General features: G+C 40.9%; 3 protein-coding genes across 5 annotated transcripts in view; 2 read left to right on the forward strand and 1 right to left on the reverse strand.

Moving 5' to 3' along the window:
- The first annotated feature begins 43 nt into the window (after positions 1 to 43).
- LOC111232098 (torsin-1A-interacting protein 2-like) lies at positions 44 to 3,993 on the forward strand. Of its 2 annotated transcripts, none has more exons than XM_022759455.1 (8): positions 44 to 141; positions 722 to 822; positions 986 to 1,087; positions 1,288 to 1,422; positions 1,622 to 1,750; positions 1,946 to 2,164; positions 2,359 to 2,517; positions 2,686 to 3,993. In XM_022759455.1, exons 2-8 carry the CDS (start codon positions 771 to 773, stop codon positions 3,459 to 3,461), a joined length of 1,572 nt encoding a protein of 523 aa, XP_022615176.1. In that variant the 5' UTR covers positions 44 to 141; positions 722 to 770; the 3' UTR covers positions 3,462 to 3,993. The 2 variants fall into 2 exon arrangements, with proteins under 2 accessions (XP_022615176.1, XP_022615177.1); XM_022759456.1 differs by having other exon boundaries at positions 61 to 117.
- Positions 3,994 to 4,331: 338 nt separating this feature from the next.
- On the forward strand, positions 4,332 to 12,209 carry LOC111232096 (olfactomedin-like protein 2B). Its single transcript, XM_022759451.1, has 8 exons — positions 4,332 to 4,736; positions 4,871 to 5,134; positions 5,410 to 5,517; positions 6,896 to 7,057; positions 8,582 to 8,810; positions 9,204 to 10,244; positions 11,067 to 11,243; positions 11,341 to 12,209. The coding sequence occupies exons 1-8, from the start codon at positions 4,569 to 4,571 to the stop codon at positions 11,955 to 11,957; spliced, it is 2,766 nt and encodes a 921-aa protein (XP_022615172.1). The 5' UTR covers positions 4,332 to 4,568; the 3' UTR covers positions 11,958 to 12,209.
- A 547-nt stretch (positions 12,210 to 12,756) lies between these two features.
- atf6 (activating transcription factor 6) overlaps positions 12,757 to 22,279 on the reverse strand; it is a 31,861-nt gene continuing 22,338 nt past the window's right edge. For both annotated transcript variants that reach the window (XM_022759462.1, XM_022759461.1), the window contains exons 15-16: positions 21,244 to 21,328; positions 12,757 to 14,766 (exon numbers count right to left, since the gene is read on the reverse strand). In XM_022759462.1, the coding sequence (XP_022615183.1) occupies positions 14,570 to 14,766; positions 21,244 to 21,328 (282 nt within the window). In that variant the 3' untranslated portion in view covers positions 12,757 to 14,569. The remainder of the gene's footprint in view (positions 14,767 to 21,243; positions 21,329 to 22,279) is intronic.

The raw sequence follows: 22,279 nt of genomic DNA on the forward strand, positions 1-22,279 counted from the left end.
GACCGTACGCCGCCGATGTCCGGAAATGATTGCCAAGGAAACAAGTGCAAGCCTTAACGTTCCGCTTGTAGATGGCACTCGAAAGATAAGGAAACGTTACATGGGTCAATATCAACGGTAATGTGATCGAGGGCACGTCTGGTAAGAATGCGGGATTAAAAGAATATACTTAAAAGGTGTTTGATTAAGTTAAACGAAGGCTATTATGTTATCACAGACTGAAGCTGTGTATTGTTTTGCTAACTGGTGGCTACCTTTGCTAAACTGTCAGTCAGTTAACCTGCTTGCCAGTTAGCTAACCAATCGTTCACATATTACGTGTGCTATCAGTTTGGTTCCCAGTGAGCAGGTTTTTCGACAAACTAATGCTAACTAACCACTTTCTTCTTCGGTTGATTTACTGGCTCCCAAATTGAGTTGTAAATAAGCCCCCAAAATATTATTTAGCAAACCCGTCGAAACATAAAATTCAGTGATTTCAGCTTTGAGCTTGAGCGTTAATTGTATTGCATTTTTGCAGAATTTAATGTTTATCTGTCTCTAATCGTTGTTAGTTGTAAATTTTATCTGTGTTCATGTGAAACTGCCTTTCATCCGGTTCCTTCTGACATGTAAACAAGCAATTTTACAACATCAATTTGGACTCTGTACATGTGACGATCATCACTGCAAAACTAAAACAAGGGGCTGTTTTATCAACTGTTACATTTGTTTTACGCAGCTTTGAAGAATCCAGTGATCCATCTTGAGTGAAGTGCCCTTATACAAAAATGGCAGAGCAAAACACAGATATCAACCAAGAGAACCCAGCTCTCGAAAAAGGTATCACTTACATTGAACTAGTATACTTTTATAACAGTGGTTTAAATTTATTGACTTCTTTTCTCACCTAACAAGACTTTGCTTATTCATCTGAATCTATAATCTAGAAAGAAAGAAATCCAAATTGACCTGACAAAACATGATTTTCGCCTTGTGTAATCAGTAACAGACACCGAACCCCTGGATGGCAAAAAGGTTGAGCAAGGAGATGGACAAAAACAAGTCTCCCCAGGCTCTAAAGTGACAGACACTGGAGCTGGAGGGGGTGAGTCTGACATTTCTGTTCTGAAATTTCAATTACTTTTTCCTTTTAACTTTCTGCTGTGAACCTGTCCTTTAATACTATGAAATTAAAAACTGAAATGTTCTTGCAGTGGCCATTGTTTTAAACCCCATTTAAATTGTGAGTGTTTAGACACTGATGATCGAACTGTTGTGGAAGTTTGACTGTTCTTGTTTTATCAGGGGATGACTCCACTAGGGAGAGGACAAAATCAGAAGCAACCGACACCGAACAAAGGGACAAAAAGGATGAGCAAGGAGATGGACAAAAACAAGTCTACCCAGGCCCTAAAGAGACAAACACTAGAGTGGGAGGGGGTGAGTCTGACGTCTCTGTTCTGAAATTTCAATGACTTTTTCCTTTTAACTTTCTACTGTGAACCTGTCCTTTAATACTGTGAGATTAAACACTGAACTCTTGTTGCAGCCGCCATTTTTTAAACCCCATTTAAAAAGTGAGTGTTTAGACACTGATGATCAAGCTGTTGTGGAAGTTTAACCGTTCTTATTTTGTCAGGGGATGGCTTCACTGGGGAGAATCTGAAAAAATCAGAAACAACCAATACACAACCCCAGGATGAGCAAGAAGATGGACAAAAACAAGACTCCCGGGGCTCTAAAGACACACACACTAGAGCTGGAGGGGGTGAGTCTGACATTTCTTTTCTGAAATTTCAATTACTTTTTCCTTTTAACTTTCTGCTGTGGGTGCTGAGCTTCTGGGGGTTCCAATGTAACACAACAGGCGGTGGGAAGCCAGTTAGGGAACATGCACATGTAGCTGGGGTATCTTTTTTTATTGGTTTGTTTCGTTTTTTGCGTTTTTTCCCCCACTGTTCAGATGATGAACAGAGCCCAGAGCGTGAATTACATCCCGAAGACAAAGATGTAAAGGAGAACACAATCCCCCAACAGAAACCATTGCTACAGGAAGAAGAGATGGATGAACAGAGAAAGAATATTGAAAACATTTGCCCTACAACACAGGAAACTACTGAACCCACACTTCCAGATATTACAGAACAAGAACAAAGTTTTCTGCACACTGGAGCTGGAAGGGGTGAGTCTGATGTTTCTATTCTGAAATTTCAGTGACTTTTTCCTTGTGCTGTGGGTGCTGAGCTTCTGGGCGTTCTAATGTTACACAACAGATGGTGTTCACTGGTGGAGGCCATTGTGGGATCATGTAGGTGGAGTATCTGTTTTGTTTTGTTTTTTAGTTTATGTTAATCTGTTTTTTCCCTCACTGCTCAGATAATGAAGGTGTCCCAGAGCCTGATTTACCGTCTCAAGTCAGTGATAAACAGGAGGGCAAGGCAGTCCGAAAGAGAGTATTCCAACAGAAAAAAGAGAATACTGAAAACGTTGGCCCTATAACACAGGAGACTACTGAAACCACGACTGGTGGCAGAGGTAATATTGTGACTTTCCTTACGTTGCTTTTAGTGTTATGATCATTTCTAGCTCTATCTCAGTGATTGTTATCAATAATAACATTGTGTATTATATATTCCTGTAAATAACTTAGGAATTACTTTATAATGTAGTGGTTAAGATAAAACATGTGCTCTCTCTCCATAGGAATGTTCTGGATTTACCTGCTGATAGTGGGAATAGCGGTAGCAGCCATTGTAGCCATTTTATACATCTCGGAGCATCTCCACCAGTCTGACCCTCCACCTCAGAAAGAAGATGTAGCCATCAGATTCATCAATGAGATGAAAAAAGTGGAGAATCAGTTCCCTAACCAGCGGCCTGAGTTATGGGGTAGGAGCAGGATCCACCTGCTGAGGCACCTCCAGACGGCCCAGCCAACAGAGCCAGTGAGTCTCATCCTGACTGCCGGCCTCAGAGCTGAGAAGACGCTACGCTGCCTGGCTCTGGGCGTGGCCTCTGCCTTCTCTTCTGCCCTCAATGTCTCCGTCCTCCACATAAATGGATCCAGTAAAGCCAGTCAGGACAGCGACCAGGTCAAACTGGACATTGACAGCAAGTTGCAAGGTGCTTTTGAGGGAGACAAACCCGTGGCTGTCATTCATCGATTCGAGGAGCTGCCTCCAGGTTCCACGCTCATTTTTTATCGCTACTGCGACCATGAGAACGCTGCCTACAAGAAAACTTTTCTGATCTTCACAGTGCTGCTGGGGGAAGAAGAGGAGATTCCTGCCAAGATTAGTTTGAGTGCTGTGGAGGAGATGGTGGACGACCACCTTCAAAAGAAGTTTCTTTCTCATGGCCGCCCTGTATCTTTTGACAGAATGGATCTTGACAAGTATGGTGGACTGTGGAGCCGTATTTCTCACCTCATCCTTCCTGTGGCAGCAGTTGAAAGGATGGAACGTGAAGGGTGCACATAAATATTCACTCTTACTTGAACTTTCAGTGTAATTACTAAACTACCACCTTTTAATCAGATCTCTCACTGTGTGACTCCTGTTATTCTGGGGCAGGTCGAGTGATTTTAAAGACCCAAAGGTTTCTTAATATATTAAAGCTCATTGCAAATGAAGGCATCAAATAGAAATAAAAAAGATCATTATATTACGGAATATTTTTTTTAATTACTGTGGATATTCATCATGAAAAAAGACTGTGGCACTTAAAAGTTATTTAATTTTAGAGTATTGTTCTTCTCTGGGTAATGACAACATAAAAATGTGTTACATTGCAGATCTATAATTTTGGTATCACAATACGGGGTTTATTCATTTTTATGACAACTTTCTTTGTGATTCTCAAACCTGCATGGCACCATATGCCTTAACAGAACTTCTCATGCACCATTTTCTACAGACACATACACACTTGACTATTGAAAGAAGTTTGATGAAGGGAAATAAGTACGCAATGAAATGTGCCTTACACTACAAATAAACATCTAAGTTCAAAGGTTTGTTTCACTTTTTGTTGTACCCTGTTGCAGGTAGAGGGCAGCAAAACCTAAGCTGAAACTGGGCTGCAGAAAAGCGACAGAACAGTATCAAGTCAAAGTGCAACAGGCTGCATCCTTGTAATTGTCTTCGAAATATGGTTTTGAGCCATAAACTAAGTTAAATCTGAGAGACAGTTGAAGATTATGCTTAAATTTTCACTGCATTTGTGTTTAATGATTACTAATAAGCTGCTCATTGTGTGAGAAGTCTTTTGAAGCAGTTCAGCTCCTCCTCGCCAGTTTGATCAGGTCCGCCTCCTGTCAGCGCTGCTCCAGCAGCAGATGCCGGCTGCTCTCTCCCAGAGTGGACGGTTTCTCAGGACTCATCATCCTACATTCACTGCGACTATGAAAAAGATGACATGGCGCTGTAAAGCGTAATCCCTCAATCTGATGACGTTGTGGATACACCTCTGATTCTGGAGCCAAACGTACGCTATGAAGTTTTCTTAGGAGTTAAATGAATAGGTGACAGGCTGTGCCTGCTGTGCAAACCTTAATTCTTCTCTCGGCGCTCTGTGAGCTTCACAACATGTCTAAGTTATGCATTGTCATCGTAATGTGCTGTGCGTGTTTTCCGCGGGGCTTTGCCGCGCCAAAGACCCTGGGTGCAGATCCCAGGTCACAAGTTCAGAGCAATGCAGAGCAAAATGACAGGCTGCAGGAGGAGATAGATGGCCAAGAGAGCATCCTCTCTAAGGTAGGAGGAAATGTCCACTTTCTTTACTTCTTTACATCATTTCTGTTATGGACATTTCATCATTTTGTGCGTTCAAATTCAAACGTTTGTGGTTGAGCGTGGTGGAAAACACATCCGTCCTCTTCTCTTTGTAGCTGCTGGGTGATTATGACAAAGTGAAAGCCCTCTCGGAAGGCTCTGACTGTCGGTGTAAATGTGTTGTCAGACCCCTGAGCAGGAGCGCCTGTCGGCGGATAGAAGAAGGGAGCGCCACTGCGCAGGATTTCTACACTGTGGAGACTATCACATCTGGACCTGAGTGCAAGTGCGCCTGCATCGCTCCTCCGTCAGCGGTCAACCCCTGCGAGGGAGAGTACAGGCTGAAAAAACTTAGGGAAGCTGGAAAAGAGAATGTCAAGGTGAAGTGTCATCCTGTCCGTTGTCCATATTTACCAGGGCCTCCAATACAAATAAGTCACTATGCTCCAGAGCCAACAGGCTGCTCCCTTACACGTCCATTGGTTTCTAGAGAGGCTTGGATCAGTGGAGGCATGGATATCACGTTTTATCACATTCAGTTAAGGATAGCCCCTCATTTTATTCATAACCACAGACTCAGAGTTTGAATGGGCATATTTTACGCATGGTATGTCTTGGTAAACCCCTTTTGACGGATTCCACTTGCTCATTTTAGCTGTCCACCATTCTTGAGCTGCTAGAGGGCTCCTTCTATGGCATGGACCTACTGAAGCTGCACTCCATCACCAATAAGCTCCTGGATCGTGTGGAGCACATTGAAAAGGTACAGTGCCAGTGTAAGATTCATGCAAATATGTTTGTATAACATATGTAACATATGCACAAACTGGTGGTAGTGGGTGTGTTTATATATTGGTGGCTTCTGAATTCAGTGCATCCAGTAAAACAATTGGACAACAATCAGTTTTCAGATTTATTAGGGGCAGGACCTCTATCACATGTGGATGTATATCTGCATGAGTACTGAACCCTTCTTAAAAATGAGCTGACTGGCCTGTTGTAATGGACCAACAAAATACCTTCTTTGTTTTTTTTCCCCCATTGCTACATTAGTAAATCAGATCTCACCTCAGGTGGAGTTGTGCTGAAAGTTTGCTGAAGTCACCAAACTCCATATACTTAAATGAATCATACACTTCACAAAGTTACGTACAGGTTACGTACCCACGCGGAGAAGCATGTAATTATCTAAAATAACTGTAAACATCCCAGTGAATGTGCCATGGGTTTGTTGTTAGTCACTAAATTCAAATAATGTTCTATATAATCTTGACTGGAACAACTGGCGATGACTTGATTTGAAGATTTAAGATTATTATACTTACATATCACACTTTTTTCTCATGATCATTAACAGCAACTGGCTCCATCATACTTAGTCCAATCAGTTGTGACGTCCAAATCATATAAATAACAGGCTCAAAAAATCTTTGTATGTGTAGATTTGAATCGGATTTAAAACACTGATTGGTTTTCAGCAAATGAAGCTGTGATGTACAAACTGTCAGCTTCTTAAAGTGACCCTTTCCACAGAGTTGTCTTGACATGGAAAACACAGCTACAGATAATAATGGGTAAATGAAGTTTATCCATTCTTAATGTTATTAGTTTCAGCTGTGTCTGTCCTTGCAAGACAGAAAAAATCACTTGTAGAGATGTGAAAGTGCAAGTCCCTGACAGTCAGTGAACATGGCGATCAAACATGGTTGCTGCCTTTCAAAGCGAACACTGGTGGAGTGTAAGGGAGATGTATTGCATCCAAACTGTTTTAGGATAAGAACTTCTCACAGAGGACATTTTGACACGTTGCAGTAGTTAATAATGAAATCAATGACGACTGAATTCCATCTAGCTGCTTCAGTGTCAGGGTCCTGGTGTTGTGCATGCTGGCTCACTGTGATGGTTTACTAGGGCACTTGAATAGAACAGAGTAATTGCTAATGTTCTTAGTTACACCTGTTCTTTTCCTACTACGACAAGTCAAAAGGTCTGCAGTGAAAAAGACCCATTAGTGTCTCAAGATATTAGGGGCTCCACTTGACTTTTCTCCCTTCCTATTGTGATTATGACTTCTGACGAATGCAGCTTATTTTCCATTTAACACATGCACGATGTCTGGATTTGTCCTTGGCTGCACGAAGGTGGTGTCTTTGAACAGCACCACGGACGAGGTGAAGCCCCAGGAGAGCCCTCCCACTGAGGCAGATGTGACAGAAAGCCCGCCCACCCCTCGTCCCCCCCGGTATCAGGACAAGACGAGACTCAGTGAGGTCAGCGGGGCAGCAGTTTATCAGAACCCAGATGTAAGTGTGATATCTTAACACACAGGGTCAACAGGGTCAGTAACATAGAAGTAAAATAAATTGTTCTAACTTAAAACAATCACAGGCTGTTAGCAACTATTGAAGTTCGCTTACCTAGTACATACATATTTCGCAGAATGCAAAAACCTTTTTGTAGCTATCACTGCATATTCAACCAATAAGTACTACATAATTACTGCACCTGTAACAGTACAGTACAGTAACCGGTACAGTTTTGCTTGGAACTCGTAAAAAAAACTATAATTACATAATTATCTAGTGAATACTTAGTAAATAATGTGCTACAAAATGCTACCACCTTATTGTATGTCAGTTGAAAAGTCTTATACACAATAAATCACTCCAGTAAGTTACTGCAATGTAGTTCTTTCAGATTGTGAGGCAAATCCCGATAGCTCCTATATTAAAAGCAGTTGTGAAGACTGTGACTGAATTAACTGAATTTAGGAAAGGAGCAAGTATAAAAGAAGTGATTGGACTCACATGTTGCTGCTCAGGCTGGTAGAACATTATTTAGTCTTTGTTTCAAAACAAAAGGAACAATTATGTGTTCTTTCCACAAAGTCCTTCATAAAAATCATCGTCTCCATGATTAAGGACTAAGAATGTGTGAAAGAGTTTCTGAGGTAATTGTAAGGTTTGGCAGTCCCAGTGGACAATAGCAGACCTCAGACCAGTAACTGGACCACTGGGCCCTGATCCATGACAACTGAAGTATAAAATGGAGAACACATCCAGCAGTGTTGGGTGGACCTGTGCTTCGCATGCAAGTGATTCACTACGTTAATATGTTTCACAAGAGATCTTGTGAAGCATAAAACACTGTTATTAATAAAAGCTGAAACTTAAATGAATTTTTTTTTTCAAATAAAAAATGTCCTCTTTGTTAAAGGATGATTCAGGTTTATTTTCAATTTGGGTCACACTTTGTAGTTTCTGTGAATATGGCTACATGGTAAAAAGAAAACGAATTCAGACAATGCAAGAAACACAAACAGTCAGATGATGTTGTTTTAAAGCCCAGGTTAAACAAACTTATTTGAAGAAATAAAATAATGTAAATGGTAAAAGTATTACCCAAAATGTCAAATGTAAACATAAATTGCAATCTGTAGACTGATTTCCTGGTTCAACTTTAACCTACTGCTCTGCTGTAGTTGTATGGTTGTACAGTTTCCTGTGTAGTGAAAAAAAAGTCAAAAATAGGTGTACTAACTTCTAAATAAAGTGATAATCAGTTAGCTTGTTTACTGTCTATCTGATTGTCTGACTGCTTGTTTCTTGTCATTTGTTGCAGTGATGTCACAAAATATGTCAAAAATGTTAACAACATAATAAAGTAATATCTCCCCAGAAAAACATTTCACTTGTTAGGTTTCTCTTAGTGTTAAAGTTTGTTGTCCGTGCAGTGCAGTGGTTCTATAATTTTCTGTTGTTGGTGTCAGCCTAATGCACGGTTTATATTTTCATACATATTTTTTGTGTCTATCTGTCCACTAACAGGGAAAGTATGAGGAGAAGTTTATTGGGGAAAATTCGTCCTTCCTGCAGACCGATGGTTCTGCTCAGATCACTGACGTCAAACCCCAGGTGCCTCCCAACAATGTGGCTAACAAGGAGGCTTCTCAGGTGTCAAAGACCGGCCCCAACGGCATGATCATCAGAGGAATGACTTTTTATAAATCTGAGCCAGATCCGATGGTGGCAGATGATGGGGAGCCTGGAGAAAACTGTAAGTACAAGCACTGTCTCAAGAAGGTTTAACAAAACTTTACAAATCAATCAGACCACTCAGGTAGATTAAGCTGTTGTGACATCAGCACAATACTTAAATATTAAGTGATTCAAAGCAATGGATAAAAATTATACCTTCAATCTTTTTTATGTCTTGTCCACACTCTGGTAACTGTAAACCAGGATAAGTGGTTTAACGGGTGTGGGATATCAGATCATTAAAAGTTAGCTGCAAAAGCTTAATGCTTACCTCAGCTGCTGTCAGCTGCCGTGGCAACTATAAAAGTGTAGCTACAAATCCATCCACACTTCTTGCCCTTTCATTTGCATGGTCAGAGATGTCGAATAGAATTCAGATTACTTGACAAAACATTTTCCCTTTTCTCTTCAGTTTTTGAGTATCATGGATTCAGTGGTGATGGCCCAGTCAACCTCTTCATTGAGGAGAATCTTCTTCAGCACAGAGTCCCTCGCCCCAGGACGAGGGCGGGGCCGAGATCGTTTCGACCAAAGACAACAGCTCCTTTGCAGGGTTCCAAGACCAGCCAATCAACAAAACCGAAAGAAACTGAGTCCACTTCAGAAACTCATGATGGGTCCGTCAGTGCCATTGAAACCGCATCGGTCAATATGTCTGCAGATGCACAGAGTGACACATCCACGAGGAGAAGTGTCACGTTTGGACCAACCACTACCACACAAAAAAACAGGACCACAGACACCACATCTCACACTAGTCATAGAGTCACTGCTGGAATCACTAAGTGGCCAATCCCCTTAATGGATGAACCAGCCGGCACCTCCCCAGGAGTCACTACCAAGGAAACAACCAAAACAACAATGAACACAACCCATCCCTCTGCAATTACAGCCACAACAGAGACAATCCTACCAGTATTCACAGTAAGAAATACACCAACCACCGTGATAGAAACGTCAACCCTGGAGCTGAATGAGCAAATGCAAACCGTACCTGGCAGCACTGCATCCTATCCAAGCACACTTGCGCCAAAACCAACCACAGAGGCTTCAACTACCAGCCTACCTTCCACTGTGACCATTACAACCCATGCTGTCCTCACCTCAGCACCAATACACCCCACGACAGCTTCCACAACAGCTACCTCTGCACAGGCTACTACTACAACTCCAGAGGAAGAAACTGAGTCCACCTCCTTTTCAGCTTCCACTTTGCCTCCTACCACACAGAGACTGACCACTTTGCCTTTCACCACACCTGTGACTACCTCTTCTACAGCTACCACCACCACCACCACCACCACCACTACCACTACCACCACCACTACCAGGCAGGCCGCTCAAGTTAAACAGAAATACAAAATCAGCTGGGAAGAGCATGAGGGGGAGGAAGGACACCTGGAATTAGATGAGCCAATGCAAAGACAGGAGGAATCTACTTCACAAAAACCTGGTAAATAAGTTGAGTTTTTGTGTCAGTTCAAACAGTGAGATATTAGGAGCAACAGGAAAAAATATGATACAGTGAAAGACATTGATTGTCAAGTTGGAAGTGCGTTGAAACTAGACTTCAAGAGCCATGCTAGCAGTTTGTGAGGCTGTACTTACCAGGCACAGTGGTGCTTTGAGCTAATTTGCTACTGTCAGCATGCTAACATGCTCATAATGACAATGCTAACATAGTTAGTATAGTTAGTTATAAGTTTATTATAGTTACGATCTTAGTTTGGTATGTTTGCATACTAACATTTACTAATCAGCACTCAATACAAAGTAAAGCTGAGGCTGATGATAAGCCACAGTTTGGATAATTTAAAATAGTCAACCAGCTTCATCCTCTGGGGACCATGAATGGACAGTCTGGACAGTTCTGTGGTTATCTCTCCAATAGTTGTTGAGATATTTCAGTCTTGACCAAAGTGGTGGAACAACTGACAAAATAGCTGACAGACTGACTTTCCCATCACTAGCAACACCGCTATCAAGTACTTACAAAAGCTTAGCACCAAAGATATTGCCAAATAGAACCCCTGATTTGCTGTGCATCATACCTTCGCTATTTTCAAAGTGTCATGAGGAGAATATTCAAGAAATTGTTCTGTGAATCTCTGAACTTTGAAATTCTGTGCTTTACAGTATGTGGCAACCTCCTTTCCGTGATTCAAGCTGGTTTAAACAAAAGCTTCTAATCATTTTCAGACTCTTTGACGTAGGTCTGGATGATGTTGAACTGTTTCTAAATCCTAACTCATAGCTCTCTGGGTCTTTTTTACAGGGGAGTGTAAGGACACTTTGGCAACAATCTCTGAGCCAGTAACTCACAACACCTATGGCAGGAATGAAGGAGCGTGGATGAAGGATCCAAAGTCTGATAATGACAAAATTTATGTCACAAACTTCTATTATGGCAACAACCTCCTGGAGTTTCGCAACCTGGAAGTTTTCAAACAAGGTAAGAACCAGTAGTTTGAGCTTTCACTCAAGTATTTCTTGTTTTCCTTTTGGTTTTGATAAATCTCATATTTGCCATTCTTCTTTTTCCTTTCAAGGCCGTTTTACCAACTCCTACAAGCTGCCTTACAACTGGATCGGCACAGGCCATGTGGTCTACGATGGGGCCTTCTACTACAACCGTGCCTTCTCCCGTGACATCATCAAGTTTGACCTGCGTCAGCGTTACGTGGCCTCGTGGACAATGCTGCATGATGCCCTGGTCGAAGAGTCGTCATCACCGTGGGAGTGGCGCAGTCACTCAGACATCGACTTTGCCGTGGATGAGAGCGGCCTGTGGATCATCTACCCGGCACTGGATGACGAAGGCTTCTTACAGGAAGTGATCGTTCTGAGTCGACTGAACCCCTCGGACCTCAGCATGCAGAGGGAGACCACCTGGAGAACTGGGCTCAGGAGAAACCACTACGGGAACTGCTTCATCGTGTGCGGCGTCCTTTACGCTGTTGACAGCAACAACCAAAAGGACGCCAACCTGGAATACGCCTTTGACACGCACACAAACACTCAAATGATTCCCAGAATGCCCTTCACCAACAACTACACCTACACTACGCAGATTGACTACAATCCCAAAGAGGGAGTGTTGTATGCGTGGGACAATGGACACCAAGTCACATACAACATTAAGTTTGCTTATGTAGACCCTAAGTAAGGGTCTGACGGTAGTTATTTTAAAAGTTAATTCTATGGTTTGAGTGGATTGTAGATCAGTCCACATGGCCTTCAGGATGGAGACAAATGGGGGCCAAATGTACATATATACTTCAGTATATTGTGATTAAATTGCTTTGTTTTAAGTTTTACCTGAAAAAAGTGAAAAAGTGAGCCTGATTCCTCAGTCAACACATCAAGTTGTACTGTATATATTGTAATGCTGTAAAAAAAAAAGAAAAAAAAAAAAAAAGTCCTTTGAGATAAATGAATGTAGAAGGGTTTCAGAATGAGTCAATGGTTTGGGTCAAAGCAATTCACAAAAAAATAATTCATAAAAGCTCTCTTTGAACAAATTTCTAAAATTTTGTGGACAAATTCATTTTTTCTGTTTTATACACTTTTTTATATTACATTTTTCTTTGCATCATATACCACAGGTCTTTTGTCTTGTGAAAGCACTTACTCCCTCCATATCAGACTGCTTTGAGGAGACCGCAATAAAGTTTGGAAATACTAATGGAAAATGTCTTTTTTGTTTGGCCAGCCACTGTTGATGTTAAAGTGTCTTTAATTATAGGTTGTGAGTGTTAATCCAACTGGAAGACTGAGGATAGACTCAAGACAACCAGGCAGGAAAAGAGAGAGATGGAGTGTTCAAGCCTGTAATTTACTGTTACAGTTGAGTTATAGTGGAAGAAAATACACATGAACAGTCAGTCTATTGTACTTGTTGAACAAAAAATGAAATAATGCAGTTATAGGATTTCCCCCAAAAGCCCAAAGATTACACACACAGGTATAGTTAGAGAAAATCCAGTGTTTATTTTGGTTTATGCATATAATAGAATACAAAAACAAAACAAAAACCTCAGAAGTTTTTAATTGTACTCTTGTCTTGTCCCCAAGTACCGTTGGGATGCAGTGAAAACAATGTAACGAATCAAATATATTTCTGAAACCAAAGGGGGAAAAATTACATACACAGAAGGCCTGTGTTAAAACAACACAAGTTTTTTTTTTTCCTGAACATTTTATGGGCATCTGTTGAGTTAAAACATAACCATCTGTACAATCATGTAGACAGCACAAAGAGAAAAGAAAGCACTTTGAGTCGTAGTAGTATAGTATGCAGTTTTATCCACATATACAGAAACTGACCAGTAATATGAAAAAGGTTACTAATTCTGATGATGTATAGTTTCTTACTTAATATAAATTTTACCCCAAATTACAGGTAGTCAAAACAAGGTTAGAGACACATCAAAATAAGGCATTTAAAACCAGAAATGAACTTCTAAGATCCTGCATTTATAGTGCAAAGGTTCACTAAAATCTACTTTTTAAAGTAAGAATTTCTAGTAGATTGCAATTTTCAGAAAGGATTAAGTGCACCAAATAAAAGTGCAATTTAACCCGAGGACGGAGAAGTCAGGACCAAAACAATATTTTTCACTAGTGATTATTTATGACACAGTTTTTTTTTTTTTACTGGCGATTTTAAATTTGAGGATGATACATTTTTTTCATGTCCACTCTGTGAACTGACACTAAAGAACTGTCCCAGTATCTAGATTTTCTGTATGTTTCTACCATGTAATATTAATTAGAATAAATTACCACCACATTTAATCAGAAAAAAATAAAAATCAATAAATCCTGACGGAAGAAGTTTTTAACAGTAGAAACGAGCAAATTGCATCACACCACAGAAGTTTCCATTACTGTAAAAGAAATAAATACAATACAGTATTTGAATCTGTTCATAAGTAAAGCACAGTGCAAAGACCCAAAAATTTAAAACTGAAATCTTTCATCGATACAATGCTAAAAACAGAGCACCTAGTGGAAACCAACCAAAAACATAGTGGGTAGCCTGTTAGCTTTCACAGATCACCTGACGTCCTGAGTTTACTGAATGCCTCCTGTAATTAACCTGGCATCTCTTACTATTTCACTAATAAAATTTGCTTTATTTAGAGAGTCAAAAAAGACAAACTGAGAAAGAGAAACAATTCCAGCACTCCATTTTCTAGCTAAGATACAAACACAGAATTTTCTGTGATTCTTAACATTGATATCACAAATGTATTTTCTGTCTCTAATTGAGGTTTGAAGTAGGTAAATCTTAGGTTTATACCAATTTGTTTTCTAAACTCTGTCCTGAAAATAAAGGGGAATAAAAGAGCAGACTTGAGGAGCTGCTATGGGGTAAAAGTATTTGTGTTATGATGGGGTGACTCAGGGTTCAATGCTCTGCCCCCTGCCGCTAAGCAATTACCCTTATGTGGGGCGTCTGGGGTCACAGGGAGAAGTCAGTTTTGCCACACAAGGAGCAAGCGTCTGCTCGGACCCTATCACAGACTACCTCTGGATATCAGTCCTAATAAAGAATGTGGATGGCCTTTGAGCTACCTCTGTATTCTAATGACTTAGGATTTCTACAGAGCCCATTCATTCACATCTAAACAGCAAACCTAAAGTCAGTGGGAGCACACAAGCCTTAAAATATGATTCATTAACCAAATATTTTTTAAAAAAAGCGCAAGCTGAGATTTTATCCTGTGCTTGCCTTCATGTGTTTTGTTGTTAACGCAGGTGCTGATGGTGATCTTAGGCAGACCCCATTAGCACACCGACAGGAGGCACGGCCTGGCTGTCGGTCGGGGAGTGCTGGTAAAATGTGTCTGTGTGGTTGACCCGGAGCAGAGGTGGGATGGTGGAAGACCTGATGTGGAGGATCCTGGTGTCTGTTACTTCACAGTCAATTTGCATCATCACCTCGAACTCTTTGTCCCTGATGATGCTGTCTGTAATGGCAGGAAAGGAAGAAAAGGGTTGTTACTTATAGATGCAGCAATCAGCGTATAAACAAAGAAGTTATTCCAGTTTAATTTGTGTATACGCTCCATCAACTGTGGATTTATATCAGGGCAAAAGCTCTAACACAAGACAAAAACAGCGCTTGGCAAACACGATTCCACATCATCATTATGACTCGCAAGTTTTTTGGCCATGCTTGCTGTAGAGAGATGGGATAAGAGTATTTTGGGAGTATAAAGGAGTATTGTTTGAGGCAGTTGTGGGGGGCTGAGAACTGCAGCGAGTACGGGCGGAGGCTTGGTTACAGATGGAGTCCAGAGGTGAGTCACATGCTGGAGTTCTCCTACATAGAGATAAACAAAACAGTTCTAAACAAGAGCAGGACATGCACATTAGAGAGAAGAAAGTCTGGCAAAAGTGTGGGAGAGAAAGAGAGAGTGCCATCACTGATGATGAGTCAGGATGCTTCAGGCGTCAAGTTGGGTTCCGAGAAGAAAAGAGGAAACTGTATGTGATCGATGTTGATGAGTCAGGCTTTTGTGTTTGAAGAAATCCCAGAGACTGCTGTACTGTACGGCGTACAGTACAATGATTACCACAAAGCTTGTTGTCAAAGACTACATACATCTTCATTTTCAAGGTCATCCTGTGGATTGACCTACAAACAAGCAATTACCGTACTCTGGCTTCATCTTGGGAAATTCAAGTTTGGAAAGAGATGCTGGCCTTCAGACAACTATATGGTCCATGGTTTGTGGTTTCCCACAGCCTAACTTTACTCAGCCTGGAGGAAGAACATCCTTTAAAGTGGACTCTTGTCGAAGTCTTTGCTAGGAAAAGCTATTAACAACATGCTGATGGATCCCTCATGTATTTACATTAGCAGTAAACTTAAAAACTTGTTGGTTCTTCTGTAAGCCAGAGATAGCAACATTCCCCACACAAGCCAAACACACCTAAGTCAGTTTTAGTGCACCATTAAATGACCCAGATATGGAGCTGTAGGCGTCTTTAAAATACCTGAGAGCACTGCAAGTTGTATAAAAGCTGCAGTCTTTTTCCAGAGACACCTGTGCAAGACATCAGCTTCATCTGCCTTGCTCCAGTGTTTCCATGGAAGTATACTTAGGAGGCAGAGAGAGTTTATCAGATTGTACAGAGACTATACAATGGCTCCTTCCGCTGCCGGGAAGATTCCACGGATGTTCATATCATTAGATGGCTAGTAGACGTAATGTTGAGTATGACTTCATCTACGCCTCAGCTTCCCCCTTTGCATCTGCAGAGAAACTGGAACTTTTCAGATGGCTTCATTGTTTCAGCAGACATCTATGGAAATCATCCTCTGGGTTTGGATTTATGTCTTTGTCACGCTACGTCTATGTCAAATTAGGCTTCTGTCTGAAGTCGAGCTGGAAAAGTTATTCCCCGTGTATCTCCATATAGCTTGATGAGATCATAACTGGTTTACTTCTTCCTCAGTTCAAGGTCCTGTTATTACTGCGCAGTCAAACCTGTGCTGAGTCTGTTCACTGCAAAACAAGCTGCTCTGATATTCCCATCAGTTCACCAATTGCAATTAAATAACAAATATAAGAACAAAACATAAGCACCGCAAATTGATGTTGATGCTAGATAAAATAAATGCACGAAACAACAAAACAAAAACTCTTTGAATAAAAGTGGCAATAATTTTGTACTCATGAAAGACTTTGCTTTGTTAGCTTTGTTACTATGCTATTACGACGCCAATCCCTTCAAATTTGGCTTCATTCTATTTCGCAAGTTTTTTTGTGTGATTTTGCGGTTGGTATTCCTTGACTTTACCCTGTAAGTACACAGAATGAGAAGAGAGCAGACAGTGCTTCATTACAACCCACATATCTTGTTCTTAGCTCATAATTACCATGACCAAGACAGTCAAACACCCATAACTATACTTGACCAATCCAAGAGCATGCAAAAGCGGCCTGCTAAATCTGCAAATCAGCTATTCCAGTGGAATACTTTCTCAATTTTTACCATGTAATAATTATTTTGCCCCACGCACTAAAGTTACTGTTAACTGATAAGTGGTCATCTTATTACTTCCAGATAAAGTTAGAGAGTAGCTGGTGAACATAGTGGAACACTATGGATAAACAGAGATAAAGGGAAAGTGAATATTGGACCACAGTTAATGCAGGTTGAAGTTGATAACTCCCCTTAATGAGATTGCTGTACCCCAGAATTATTTTGCAAATGCACAACAATTACAAAGTAAGTACAGTGTAAATTGTGGGCCACAATCCAACCATTATCTAAGACTCAAATTAAATTCCCTGCACTGTTTACATCCATCTTTCACCAAATTACCAAACTGTCTAACTTCTATTCAGCTAACTGCTTGAGAGGTCTGAACAGTGGAAGAGGAAGCACACAAACACAGCCACGAGGCCCAACTTCAAACAGCAGCTCTTTGAAGAGGCTGCCAAATCCACCGTCCTGCTCTGCATGGTCTCCTTCCCCCTTTTACTGGTGCCATCTGGAGATGTTCCAGAAAGTTTCACAGCGACACAGTGAGCCGGTGTGTGCTGATAAAGGCCCGATGTCTGGCAAAGATGCATCTAAGGAAATCTGAGAGTGCATCTAGGGAGGACGGTGGCTGCCAGACTGGCACAGATTCTGAGGACACACGAGGAAAGCTTCTTTTTTTTTTTCTTAAATGAGAAAGGAAGCAATTCATCATCAAATATAATCACAAAAGCATGATTTGGGTCAATAAAAATAAATTAGGGTCTAATAGGATGCCAATTGGGCAATTTAAACATTCGCATAAGCTACTAATCCAGCCAATTTTCAGAACATTTTTATTCAGAAAGGTCCACTAAATACTCATCTTTATTTACAAGATAACAAGGTATTTTTAATATGAATGACTGGGGCGTTCCACAATGCACAACCAAATGAGGAACAATAAAGCATTTGTTTTTTACCATTGGAAAAGTAGTCAAGAATCTCACAGGCAATTACAAGACTAAATGAGTCTACAGCCTTAGCAACTATGTGAGGCTGTGCTTAAGCACAGCAGTGCTTTGAGCTAAATAACATCCTCACATATCTGCTTTAGCAGCTATAATGCTTACCATATTCACCATCCTAGTTAAGCGTGTTAGCATTCTAACTTTTGCGGATTAGCACAAAACACACAGTTCAGCTAAGGCTGATGGGGATGCCTTTCGTTTTGCAGGTATCTAGTCATTAAGTGAAAAACAGGAAAAATTAGACACTAGAGGAAAAGTTAATAGATCACCAGGCAACTAGCACGGTAATAACAAGCTTTAAATACAAAGAATTCACTGGCTGATAATCACTTGCACTTGGAATTTTAATTAGGGTATTTAAGGATGGCAAGGGTTAAACATTTGCATTGGTGAGAGCGCACTCTGTTTCAGAGGACTGGTGAGGATGTTCTGTTTAGATTAGAGGAGTAGGAAAATCTGATCCCCAACTCCTTCAGTGGTGTGGAGCTCTACCTTGAACCCCAAGTGAAAGCTGCCTGTTAGCTACAGTGCACATGTACAATCTCAGAGCAGTACAAATAGACTGCAGACCCAAGGTTGATCCACCTGTAAATGATGTCATCTGCAAAACATTCCTCTCCTCCAAACATGTCGCTTCCACTTGATTGAGCTACTTTCAAACTCAGAGGATCACTAAATAAACACACCCTTCGGTCCTTATAAGGGGCTACTGCTCAGCCAGATATGTTTTCCAGAGAGAATCAAGGAGGTCAAGGTCATGTAACTTTAACAGAACCCCTGAACCGTGGACACGCAGCTAGACAGAAACAGACGACGGCTTACATCAAAGTCTCTATCCTCGACGTTCGGTTATTGACCAAGACAGACCAAGTGATCACTTCAGATTAGCAGAGTCTATTCACCTCCTCCAGATGAAAACCATTTAGTGACTGGAGAAGGAAGGCATTCCTAAAGGAGTGCAGCAGCAAGGAAGCTGGAAAGAATTATCCTCCGCTGTCGAGCGTTCATGCTCCAGAAAGAGGACAGTGTTTCTGCTCTTCTAAGGGTCTCACTCATCTGAATATGCACATTTGCATTTAATCACTTCACAGTTTCAAACAAAGACAACATACATCTAAAATGCTACTTGAAGTTCTGTCATCTGTGTGACACATTGGGTTAAATATGTAACAGGGGGGAGGACCGTGCAGGTTTTGTGCTACTAGAGAATCACCACCATCCTTTGTCGTCCTTTGTCAGCTTCTTTTGGCTCGGTTTTTAACTCCAGTCCTCTCTGTCAGGTCAATGAGGATCTACACAGAGGAGCAGATGTGGCATCTGAAACAAAAGCTACTGAACATGCATCTGTGCTAATATAAAACTGGTGTTAGCCCTCTCTCTTGCTAAAAGACACCACATGAACCAGCCAACATATTAGATACAAACACACCAAAGCCTGAAACGAGCAGGAAAAGACTTAAAGGTACAAGCACAAAAGATCAAAATGTTTTGAATTCATGGCCGACGGCAAGCATCAAATCTAAGACCTCTTTCTTGAGATTCTTTCCAGACCTGATATCACTCCCTGAATGCCACCTTTGTTTGGCCATTTCAACAATTAGCTGAAAGGCAGGTCTTGGATTTCACTATTTGCTGCTATTTCAATGGGCCATCTGACCGGCACAGACCTTAACATTCCTCCCTGAAAAAGACCAACCAAGAACAATGTTTACCTTCATCAATCTTCATCTCTAACCCCCCCCCCCCCACCCCCCCAGAAAAAAAAAAAGTTATCACCCAATGGCCATGTCTTCAATGCTGAGTAAGAGGCTCATATTCCACTGACTCACTCCACTCAGAGTTGGTTGAAACCCTAATCAAATCTGTTGCTGGTGCTTTGCCAGACAGACGGGGATATATCAGAGGAACGAGAGGATTTCTGATAAAAAAAAAAAAAGCCAGTTAAACAGCCAACAACAACTGGATGTCTTCCTAATTGCTCACACCCTACATAAACGCTTCCTCTTGGATAGGTTTCCTTTCAGTTCACTGTCCTGCAGGCATTGTGAAAATCAAGCCACCTGATAATTAACTGCAGTATTTGGATATATAAGACTTTCTTTCCACTAAAACCCCCGATGACCCCACTCTGAAATACTGCATTGATAAATCCAGCGGATCTGAGGGCCATGGAGAAAAGTTATGATGAGCTCATTCAAATCAAGAACATGTGTACACTTTAATGATTCATAGAAAACAATTTGGCAAAAAAGGCGCCAATGGTAGTCCAAGGTTTTTGCTGATCAAGTGTTGAGATACTGAGGCGTGCTTCATGTATATGGGTGTTAAAATGTTTGGGTTTGTTTTTGAGGGCTGGCGGTCAAATAAACGGGTGATTGCTTCTCAAATGAGCCGGTCTAAACCCCCCCCCCCCACAAAAGAAAACTCTGATTGCCACCCACGATGACAAGCTGTGGACAGCACTTGTACTCTTTAAGAGGAAGTTAAACAGCCTAGATGAGCAATGTCCATGCTCTTCAATCTGGAAGGGGTCCTGTATTGGCTCAAAGGTAATCTAACTTTTTAATCACTAGCAGGCAGCTATTGTGTGCAACAATGACAGTGAATGGTTTGTCTGGTGTGCTCAAACCAGAGTGCTTATATTTTCTGTCATGCTTGCAGGTTGCAGATGTGTGACAGCTGCACAAGCTATTACTTCCCTTGCCTGTAGGTGGCACAGTTTGGACTGAACCACAGGTCTGGATGTTTTTTGGATGCTTTGTACTTAAAGCAGTTGTTGTCCTTGTTAATAAAATCTGCTGTATAGAGGATGGGGAGAGAGCATTTTTTCTGAACAACATTCTATTTTCAAAATAATAATAAATGTATTTTTATATATTTTATAGTAGTACATCTAACAGAATACAAGTCTCTGTCTAGGCCTCAATCTCATTATTTTCAGTCTAAAATCAAGGCCAACAGGAAATTACCACATTTTTATGTTTGTGTCTGTGGCTGTACAGACACTTTACAGCACTGCTGAATAAATAGAGATATAGTCTGAGCATGAAGGATATAACAGACACTACAAAGGGCTCAGGGGGATTGAAGGAACAAACATCATCTACTACAAGACGCCAGATGTCAAAGTAACTTTTTGGCAAAGAAAAGTTCATTTAAGTTAAAGAGGCAACATAACCTTTAATTCCAGGAAGGTAGAGTTTGACAAGCAAATCACCATTAAAGAACCAAAAGGATCAGTATCACCTTAATAGGCATAAAAAGCAAAAGGGCTCTATTTTGGTCCTCGAGGTTTTTCCTTACAAGTGTCTTAGGCCACAAGTAATGCATTCTTGTATGGAGACGTGTTTCTGAATGTGCTCCCAGCTTGCCTTTCATCTGTTACACTTTGTTGAGTGACCAAACTCCCCAACTGTTGTGCCTGTGCTGCAGCACACTTACCATTTATGTTCATGGCTGGCAACAACACAGACATCTTGGGTCGTCTTCCTTTATTGTGGTTGGTGGCAGGAAGTAGAAGATGATCCTAAGAGCAAAGAGGACACAGTCATCAAGAAGAAAATACAACTACATCTGCCAGTTGCTGATCAAGATTTGGAGCTGAAGCTATGACTCATTACAGTAGACCTACTGAAGAGGTTATAATAACAACTACAGTGTATCAGTGCTGCAAGGGCCATCTGGGAAGGTTAAAAGGTCCGAGCCCTCTCTCATCACAAAACACTTTTTCGTGCCTCACCGAATCGGCTAAACAATTAAAACCACTCTAGTTTCAACGCCTTCACCTTGGGCTATTTTGGAGCACTTATTGTACTTAATCCACTACAGGTCTGAGATCAAAATGGAATTTACCAGCAAAGTACTTCAATTACTGGCACTATTTAAAATAGCTTTTGCGCAACTCATTAGACAATGGGAGGAAAGGCTTTACTCTGAGCACATCCTCTTGGAGGGAGTTGCGGTGGAGAGGAATGCTAATGTGTGAACACACATGTGACCCACATACACACACAGTAAGGGTGGCATTGAGCTGTAGCTCGATAACAGATTAAAAAAAGAATGACTTAATTGATTAATTAAATAATAAGTTAAATCTTTTAACTGAGGTAATAATCAGATTGGTGAACTAAATCCTGCAGTATCTGAAAATTGAAGAATGGATTTATTGCACGTTTCGAGGCAACACAACAGGCAAACAAAACTAGTAAAACAAAGAGTCTTAAAAAGCCCATATACTCTACCACAACCAATGAAAGGACCCAGCATGAGGAAATTTCTGCTAGAAATCACTGGAGAAAATAAGAAAAAAGAGACTAAATTCAGACAAGAACCGAATGGAATTTAAAAAAAAGAGATGGGCCATCAGAAGATACTCTTCTCTCAGTTTGAAGGGAAAGTCTGACTGCAACAGTAAAATGATCAGGATTACTTAAGAACTTTACTATGAACTGATGAAAGAGTTGCTGCAATTTTGGAC

The sequence above is a fragment of the Seriola dumerili genome, unplaced genomic scaffold (assembly GCF_002260705.1).
Source record: "Seriola dumerili isolate Sdu_G_001 unplaced genomic scaffold, Sdu_1.0 BDQW01000322.1, whole genome shotgun sequence".
NCBI classification, from domain to species: Eukaryota; Metazoa; Chordata; class Actinopteri; order Carangiformes; family Carangidae; genus Seriola; species Seriola dumerili.